This window comes from Leucopleurus acutus (genome assembly GCF_964270905.1).
Source record: "Leucopleurus acutus genome assembly, chromosome: 8".
NCBI lineage: Eukaryota > Metazoa > Chordata > Mammalia > Artiodactyla > Delphinidae > Leucopleurus > Leucopleurus acutus.
The window spans coordinates 31460410-31470656 of NC_139151.1; the positions used below are offsets into that span (position 1 = coordinate 31460410).

Consider the following 10247-nt stretch of genomic DNA (forward strand, 5'->3'; position numbering starts at 1 on the left):
TGATCACTTTGTACTAAACAAGTTGATTTTCAGGGGCCCAGTGGCCAGTCAAGAAGGAAAAGCAAATCAGAAGCGCAGGAGAAAGTCAGTGCTATTCGAGAAAGCTATGGCACTAAATAATATCTTTAAAGAGAGAGAGAGAGTGTGACACTAAAGAATGCCGTGAACATAAAAAGGAAATTTAAGGGAAAAAATAAAAAGAGTTAAAAGACAGATGAGAATTGAGCTTTGAAATAAGAGTGCATTTGTGTAGTAGAAAAAGAAGTGGAACCAAGGAGAAAGAGAAGAACTGGAGAAGACTATCAGTGCCCTGGAGGTCAGAGACATTTTAGGAGGAAGGAGGTGCGCCATGAATCAGTGATGTGGAGAGATAAAGGGTAACCCATGGAGCAGCACTTGGGAGACAATGTGATGATTTACAGAGATGAATTTCAGTGGAGAAGCGGGGTCAGAATCAGAAAACAAGAGAGATGAGGAAATGTTTTTGTAAAGGTGGATTATTTTTGCTTATGTTTTCACATGTTGGGTATTGAAATGAAGGTAAGAGAATGGATGCAGCTTAAATCAGGAAACAGACTGATGACTGATGATTTAACTCTTTACAGAGGTGATAGTGATCATTTAATTGACCATAGTTTTGGAATGCATGGGAGGTGTCTATTTAAGGAGTTTAAATGGCAAGATTAGCTCTGGAGAGGGGGAGTAACTTCTCTTCCCCTGAGACAGGAGAGTAGGAAGAAAGATGGGGTGTAACCAAGAGGAGAGAGACTGCAGTGTGTGCCAAATGATTTTCGTTACTTATTTTTTTAATAAACATTTTTGGAGTGTGCACTGTATGAAGTACCAAGATCCCTTGGAAAATATGATGATGAAAAAGGCCTAGAGAATGCTCTCAAAGTAGTTTTATATGGAAGATAAGTCAAGTACAAAAATAACTCTAGGGATTGAGAATACAAGGTATTAACTTAAATATAAATTTTTCTATACCTCAGTTTCTTCCTCCATAAAATGGTAATAATGATAGTACCACCTATGTTTCAAGCATTCCGTTCTCTTTCTAGCTTACATTTCCGAGTGTTCTAGTAGAAGTATTTGACCTAATGGAGACATTCAGCCCATGAATCAAACACTGTTTCATTCTCCATCATTGCCCTCATGTTCTCATTTCCTTTTTTACCCAGGATAAATTTACTGGCCCATCATTTTAATCACTCTCTTATCCCTCCATCCAATCCGTCAAGACACTTGTTCCTCTCTCCTTGAGATACACATGGCTGGAAAACCCTAACCCTGATGAAACCTTACTATTTGCTTTCTTCCCATCTTTTGAGTCCCCTTCTGCATGGAGGAAAATTCCACAAAGTCATACAATATGAGTTCAGGAAACACATCCAGACCAAGGCACACATAGGCTCTGCATTTCTTCAACATCTACATGGAGGGGCATCCCATGTTGAGGAGGGCTTTGTTGTAGTGGAGTCCCCTTCCCCATTGCTCTTCCTTCATATAGGGCTTTGATGACAGCCACTTTATTAGGAAAGGGACCTTCAGACTGCTTGGGGAATTAAGCTGCCTAGATATCATGCCAGCCATTTACAGGAGCTGTCTGGGAAAGCCAGCAGCCCTGTACGTTAGGAGGCACCTGGGGACCTTGGGCCCTTTTGGATGCTATAGCCCTCCAGTCATGGAAGGAGTCTAGGCTAGCCTACTGTTTAGGCATCCTAGGATGAAAATATAGGGTCATTTTTGAACAATGCTTCTCCTTTATAACAATCTGTCTCCAAGACCCTTGAGTGCTCCTCAGGTGTTTCTGGAATAGGAAGAGAGATGTTATTTGACTTCCACCCAATTTTTAGAGGCTAAGTTAACTGCATTTGTCACACTCCCTCAGGGATGAGCTAGATTGTCAACCACTTCCCCTCCCCACCATTTATTACCAATACATTCTATAGAGACCTCGAGATTGTTTCTTTTATCCTTTGACATTAAATTTGGAAAAGGAGAAGAGTGCACTGATCCTCCATTACCTATCTTCTGCATATTCCACGATGCATGAGGCTCCAGGGCAGAGGTACAAAGAGCTACTACTGCTCACTCAAACGGCCCCTGCCATCAGTATTCTGGTCTGCAGCAAACATTCGTTTGATGCACTCTTCAAAAGCTACCAGCAGAGGTCACATAGAGCAAGCCCTTCCTTGGTTATATTTTTTGTCCCTGATCCCAGACGCAAAGGATAAAGGTTTTATGTTTAAGCCAAATTGTGGTGGCCTCTTTGGAGAGAGGGGTATTAGAGGATTGGGCCCCAGCACCAGCTTCCTCTTGTCTTGAATGGACCCCAGATAAGTATAGGGACCTCTGGCACCTCTTGCGGACCATAGGAGATGTGGGGAGTTTCTATTACTTGGAACAGTGGCAGGCCAGCTGATCTTTCTTAGCCTTATTGGGGAGACTACAGGGTGAGGAAGGTTCAATGCCTTTGTTCTCTAAAGCCAGTTGAGCTCTTCGTCACGGATTTCTTTAGCATGGTTTTCTTCTCCTCTCCCTGGTACTTGTGCTGACCAGATACTAGTGGTGTTTAATGTCCTGACCACTGTGCTACCTCCTCCCATTCTGGCAGCTTTCCCAGGGAAAACCCTCTGTACCTAAAAGGATCCTGAAATTTTTATAACCTTTCAATCTCATATATTTTCTTGCAAGAAATCTTAAAGGAAATATGTCAGGCAAAATACCTGTGTTTTGTGGGCTGATAACATTAAAAATGAGGCCTTTTACTAGACAGTTGGAAGAGCTGATTGCATTCAATTGTGTGGAATAAGGAATGATGGAGTTAGGGTGGGGCTGATTTGAGTAGAATCTGGAAGAGATACATGGGTACTGCCCATCAGTTCAAGTTTCATTTGGAAATCTTTTCTTGAGAGAGTACCTGTTTTCTTGGAAGGAAAATTGTCTCTTCTTTTATCCAAAGCAAGAATATCAGAGGAGACTTCACTGAGAAGTTGATGTTTGGGCTGAGGCTTGAGAGATGCCTGGGTGCAAAGACCATCAGACAAGAGTACACCGGCCTTTTTTGAGACACAGCCAGGAATGTGTTTGGAATGAGAGAGCAAGGAGCAGGGTAGAAAGGGGTGAGATCAAGAGGTGATGGTGGGCAGATCACTTAGGGACTTTTAGGACATTCAAAGGATTCTAAGAGGGGTGGAATAGGTGTGCTTGAAGTTTGAAGACAGGGGCAACAAAGAATATTTGAACGGTGGAAATGAGGGGGGCTTAACAGGATTAGGAAACAGTATTAAGGGAGCACGTGAAATTGGGTTAATGAGATAGTTTGCTTCGTTTGTTTTTTCCTTTTTTATTTGTACACATATTTTCTGTCCTAAAATTATTACTATTACATATGCTCCATAGAGTTCAAGTTGAACATGGAGTATACGTAGTGAAATTTATTTTTGACATTGTTTTCAATATGTTTTTGTTTTCACACACACACACTGTAGTTTATTTTTACGAGAGATAAATAAACTGACAGAAAGCATTGTAAATGGATGAACACAAGAAAACCAACAATGATTGCAATTACCAAACACGAAACACACTCATACTGTGTCATAATAGTGACATTCAGTCCAGTAATCTTCCACTGTAACAGCTCCTTTACTTTGCAGTGAAAATTGACTTGTATATTTTTTGCCTCTGAGTCCTTGTGGGATTTTTTTTTTTTAAACAGAAAGTCACAAAAATTATAATCATCCTCATCAGTTCTCTCATTCACATGTAATTAATTTTTTTTTCTTCTTGATATTTTGTAAGGCAGTGTTATGAATTCATCAGTTTGCCATTAGAGTTCTGAAAATGCTCATTCGTTCAGTTCCACAGTATAGTCAGTTACCAAAAACCTGTACTTGTCAAAGTGTTTTCCATGAATTCCTTGAAAATGAAACCCTTTTATAGGAACATTTTTGCAAAAGCATCACAGTACACGCAGTACTCTTTGTAAATGACAAAAGACTTAAAAATGACCACGTTAAAGATTTGATGAAAGTTCATAATAATGCAATTGACAAGGAAATTTAGTTATTTCTGAAATACACATTTCAAAGTAATAACTAGTATTATGACTTATAACATTATACCAGAACATATAAGATATTTAGAAGTTTCATGTAATGTCTGAAACATTTAATGTATTTCCATACAAATAACCTAAAGAAAGTTTAGTATTAGCTGTTTTCATGTGTTTTTTTATACTGCAGGTTATTAGTCATCAATTTTATGCACATCAGTGTATACATGTCAATCCCAATCGCCCAATTCAGCACACCACCATCCCCACCCCACTGCAGTTTTCCCCACTTGGCATCCATACATTTGTTCTCTACATCTGTGTCTGAACTTCTGCCCTGCAAAGTGGTTCATCTGTACCATTTTTCTAGGTTCCTCATACATGTGTTAATATACGATATTTGTTTTTCTCTTTCAAATAACTTCACTCTGTATGACAATCTCTAGATCCACCCACGTCTCAACAGATCACGCAATTTCGGTCTTTTTTATGGCGCACTAATATTCCATTGTTTATATGTACCATGATTTCTTTATCCATTCATCTGTCAATGGGCATTTAGGTTACTTCCATGACCTGGTTATTGTAAATAGTGTTGCAATGAACATTGGGGTGCATGGGTCTTTTAGAATTATGGTTTTCTTTGGGTATATGCTCACTCATGAGATTGCTGGATCATATAGTAATTCTATTTTTAGTTTTTTAAGGAACCTCCATACTGTTCTCCATAGTGGCTCTATCAACTTACATTTCTACCAACAGTGCAAGAGGGTTCCCTTTTCTCCACACCCTCTCTAGCATTTGTTTGTAGATTTTCTGATGATGCCTATTCTAACTGGTGTGAGGTGATACCTCATTGTAGTTTTGATTTGCATTTTTCTAATAATTAGTGATGTTGAGAAGCTTTTCATGTTGATGCATCTCTTTTTCCTAACTTTAATGAGAATGTTACATTTGTTTCACTGTTAAGAATGATCCTTGCTATTTTTTACCTTGAAATTCTTTATCTTACAAAACAAGTTTCTCTTGATGCTTTGCAAGTAAGAATTGTAAAATCATGAATGGATTTGGCATTTCATCAAATGCTTTTTTGGTACCTATAAGATGATGGTATTTTTCATTTACTTTGTTAATATTCTGAATTATATCATTAAATTTTCCAATGTTGAATCATCCTTCCTTTCTATTTGGTCATGATGTATTATTCTTTTATTATATTGCTGTATTTCTTTGGATAACATTCCATTTTATGTTTTCATCTATGCTTATAAATAAAGATGGCCTGTAGCTTTATTTTTTTATTTTCCTTTTTCGTTTTGTTATCAGAGGTAAGAATAGCCTCATCTGAGTAGCTTTCCAACTTTTTCTATACTGAGACAATTTGCACAATAAGAGTTAACTGTTTCTTTCAACTTTTCTAGATTCACATATAAAATGATGTGTCTCCTGGACTTTCAGGGGTCATACTTTGAAACAGCTTCTTATACTGGGGTATTATTCAAGCTTTGTGGTGTTTCTTGGATCCATTTTGGTTATGTTTCCTCTCCAGAAAATTATTCTTTTCTCTTATCTTTTGAAAATCTTGCTGTCACGTTTCTCCTAAGATTCTCTTTTGAGATCTTAAAAATTCTTTTGTGCACTATTTCATTCCTAGTGGTTTATTTTCCCCTTCTTTCTTAGGCTCAGTTATGCCCATGTTTTATTGCTATCATTAATTTCTTCCAAGAATACTTTTGGTCATCAATGTTTGGTGTTGTATGTGTTTTCTTTCATTAACTTTGTCTTTATTCTTTGTTATTTTTTACTCCTACCCCTTCTTTCTCTTCTTCTATTTTATAGCTTCTTCGATTGAATGTTTAGTTCATATATTTTTAATCACCCTTGCTTTTTCTTTTGGTACGATGAAAGATACCTGTATCCTTTAATGCTTTTCACCCTAAACTATATTTTAAAATGTATTTAAATAAATAAAAAAAATATTTCACAGAAATTTGTAAATATCATCATAACTTGATGATTTATGACAATGAACCATTCTGATGGCTGTGTAACCAGCACCTGGCTTCAGGATAGAATATTCACATTATTCTAGAGACTTCCTCACACCCCCACTCACAACCTTTCTCTCTCACAAAGGTAACCACTGGTCTGACTTCTAACATAGATTACATTGCCTCCTTTTTCTCTTTATATAAATGGAAGCAAAGAATAGGTAGTCTTTTGAGTCTGGATAATTTTGCTCAGTATTCTGTTTATAGAATTATTATTATATTTTCATGTAGTTCTTGTTTATCTTCATTGCTGTATTGTAGTCCATTGTATGAATATACTACAGTGTACTTAACCATTCTAATGTTGACTGGCATTTGAGCTGTTTCCAGTGTTTGGCTACTGAAATAATGTTGTTCTGAACATTCTTGGACTTGACTTTCACTGCACAGACATACTAATATCCTAGGCATGAATCATAGCACATGGGTAAGTTCAATTTTAGTGGATACTGTCCAAATAGTTTTTCAAAGTGAATGTAATGATTTCCATTCTCCTTACTAGAGTACAGGAATTTGCACTGTTCACAACAACACCATTTCTTGTACTGTCAATCTTATGAAATTTTAGCCTTTCTTTGAATATGCAATTATATTCCATGGTGGTGTGTTATTTGTAGTTCCCTAGTAACTATCTCCAAACATTAGTTTGCAACCTGTCTGTATTGTATTTTTTCTTAGGTTTTGTTTCCAATACTGCCCTGAAGACACGACATTTGGGATACCCACCCAGGGCTGGGTGGTGATTCACTAGAGCTCGAGAGACCAGAGCCAAGTGTCAACCAAGGACATCACAGACTTGCAGGCTCAGCCAGCATCAGTCCTGAGCAAGGCTTCTGCCCAGCGTGGAGTCCCCTGCAGAATCAGCAAGCCTAAGAAATATTATCAACTCATTGCACTAAAGTCTACTGGGGGTTCCTGCTGATATACTCCAACCCATTTTTGAAATAGTAGTGTTTACCAGCATCCTCACCTATCCAGAACATAAGTAAAAACTTGGGAGTTTCTTGCTTATTAATGAAAGCTATGAAGTCTAAGTCCAACTGGGCCCAGAACCCAAGTTGTAGCATAATGGTATTTCGTCCAACCAAAGAAGAGTTTAATGATTTCAATAAATACATTGCTTATATGGAATCCCAAGGTGCACACCGAGCAGGCCTGGCTAAGATCATTCCACCCCAGGACTGGAAAGCCAGAGAGACCTATGATGACATCGATGACATCTTAATAGCCACTCCCCTCCAGCAGGTGATTTCTGGGCAGGCAGGTGTGTTTACTCAGCACCACAAAAAGAAGAAAGCCATGACCGTGAGCGAGTATCGCCACTTAACAAACAGTGAAACACACCAGACTCCATTCTACTCTAATTTTGAGGATATGGAGCGAAAATATTGGAAAACACACCCCTATGGTTCACCAGTATATGGTGCGGACGTCAGTGGCTCCTTATTCGATGAAAACACAAAGCAGTGGAGCCTTGGACACCTGGGAACCATTCAGGACCTGCTGGAACAGGAGTGCGGAGTGGTCATCGAGGGCGTCAACACCCCCTACCTTTACTTCGGCATGTGGAAGACCGCCTTCGCCTGGCACGTGGAGGACATGGAACTTTACAGCATCAACTACCTGCACTTTGGGGAGCACAAGACTTGGTACGCGGTGCCCCTGGAGCACGGCCGGCGCCTGGAACGCCTGGCCAGGGAGCTTTTCCCGGGCAGCTCGTGGGGCTGTAAGGCCTTCCTGCAGCACAAGGTGGCTCTCATCTCGCCCACGGTCCTCAAGGACAACAGCATCCCCTTCGGTCGTGTCACTCAGGAGGCTGGAGAGTTCATAGTGACGTTTCCCTATGGCTACCACTCTGGCTTCAACCATGGTTTTAACTGCGCAGAAGCCATCAATTTCGCCTCCCTGCGCTGAATCGATTATGGCAAAGTGGCATCGCAGTGCAGCTGTGGGGAGGCCCAGGTCGCCTTCTCCATGGACGCCTTCGTGCACATCCTGCAACCGGAGCGCTACGAGCTGTGGAAACGCGGGCAGGACCAGACCGTGGTGGACCACACGCAGCCCACGGAGCCCAGCAGCCAGTTCCTGAGCGCCTGGAGGGAGGTCCGCGCACCCGGGGCACCCACGCTCCGCCGGAGGCATGGTCCGTCCTGCAGCACCTCGCACTGCCGTCCGCCAGTGGCTGCCTGCCATGGGATCCGCTGTAGAGCCCCTGTGGATCCTGCGTCCCCGACCCCCTTGCCGGCCCGGGGTTCTTGCTCTGCTGCCCAGTTCGGGGCTGCGGCTGCCTACAGCTCCGCGGAGCCTGGCCTGACTCCGCCGCTGACCGCAGGTCCATCTGCTGCGGATCTCCCCATACCTGGACGATACGGTCCTCGTCATCGTCCTTGGGAAGAGGGGACTCAGGATCCGACTGTCCGGGCCCGGACTAAGAGGCGCCTCTCCTTAGACACAACGCACCCATCTCTGGACTTAGAAGCTCAGCTCCCGTTTGCTGGCGATCCCTTGATGGACAACCCTGCATTGCTGAGCCCATGGCTGCAGCATCCTTCTAAGCCTTCCGGGTGCTGTTGCGCCCCTGATCTTCAACCCTTGGGTCCTCCATTGGATCCCGAAAATGCGATGCACCCTGGCCCATGCCTGCCATCTCTGGAGGGTATTACATCCAGTGTCCTTGACAGCCTCCCTTTGATTCCTCCCAACGTTCCTGGGACTGTGAGAGTGTTTCCCAGGGACGATGCTGGGAACTGCAGGGCCCCCGTGAACTTCTGTGAGATTTTAAGTTTGGACCACTCTTATGCCTCTAAGAGTCTTGTCCCAGCTGTAGAGGCCAGTCTCCCGCACACCCTTGACTGTGATCCCCTGGGGCTAAAGCTAGAGGCACCTGCATCTCTTGAGTCCTGCGAGGAATTCCTCACCAATGCATGGTATTCAATCTGTGAGCCCATGACTACTGAAGACTTTGCTAAATGTGACTTTATCTGACCCTCCCCCCCAGAAACCACAGAAGCTCCCAGCCAAGCAACAATCTGGGCTGGGCCTGTCCTCAGTGGAGATGCTTTTATCTCCTAGAAATGACACATTTCTCAAGCTGCCAGATGCTTTCTACCATGACAGCCAGGGCTCCTAGCAGCCTCTGAAGTGGACCTTCCCACGAGGACAGCTGCCATAGGATGTTGTACCTCTCAGGTATTCTCATCCCGCTGCTGAACTTTGATGGGCCTTTGGCTTCTGCCTTGGCTTGGATGGAATGGACACTGCTTGCTTCTGATGGCAGGGAATGGTCCAAACGTGGGGCTGCCTGGGCCCCTGGACACCAGCCATGTACCTTGTTGCTTCATCTTCTGGGCCCTGCAAACTAAGGGCACTGCATAGTGGCCATCTTGCACCCCTCCTAAGGCACTGTAGTTGTACAGGCAAAAGAGCCTGCATTTTCCACCACTTCTTTCTCTTCACCACAGACCATAAAAAGCTATAGTAGCAAGTTCACAGTGTGCTTCCAGCCTTATGCATTCCAGTAAGATTTTTTCTTTTAATTGCCCATCTTCGTACAGCCTAAAAATATCGTCTTTTTTTTTTTAAATAAATGTATTTATTTTTGGTTGCATTGGGTCTTTGTTGCTGCGTGTGGGCATTCTATAGCTGTGGCGATCAGGGGGGCTACTCTTCATTGTGGTGCGTGGGCTTATTGCAGTGGCTTCTCTTGTTGCAGAGCATGAGCTCTAGGCACACAGGTTTTGGTAGTTGTGGCACGTGGGCTTAGTAGTTGTGGTTCGTGGGCTCTAGAGCTCAGGTTCAGTAGTTGTGGTGCACGGGCTTAGTTGCTCCGTGGCATGCGGAATCTTCCCAGACCAGGAATCGAACCCGTGTCCCCTTCACTGGCAGGCGGATTCCCAACCACTGCACCACCAGGGAAGCCATGGAACGTGCATTTTCAGACGCAGAAGACTGACTGATTGACAACTGTAAAACAAACAGATGCAGAAGGCCCATGCGAGGCAGTGCAACACGACCAAAGCAGGATATTCCTTGTTTTTGATAAAGCAACCCTTTAAAATAGGAACTTTCTGGAGACACTGTGAAATGAATTTTCCTTGTAAAATTATCATCCATCTTTCACACGTTCGATAAATATG

At 42.5% G+C, this 10247-nt stretch overlaps 1 protein-coding gene across 1 annotated transcript; it reads left to right on the plus strand.

Moving 5' to 3' along the window:
• Positions 1-7125: 7125 nt before the first annotated feature.
• LOC309964852 (lysine-specific demethylase 4D-like) lies at positions 7126-9096 on the plus strand (the record flags this gene model as incomplete). Its single annotated transcript, XM_082844056.1, is given in 2 exon segments — positions 7126-8022; positions 8026-9096. Coding segments are annotated over 2 exon segments (1968 nt in total).
• Between the last annotated feature and the right edge of the window lie 1151 nt (positions 9097-10247).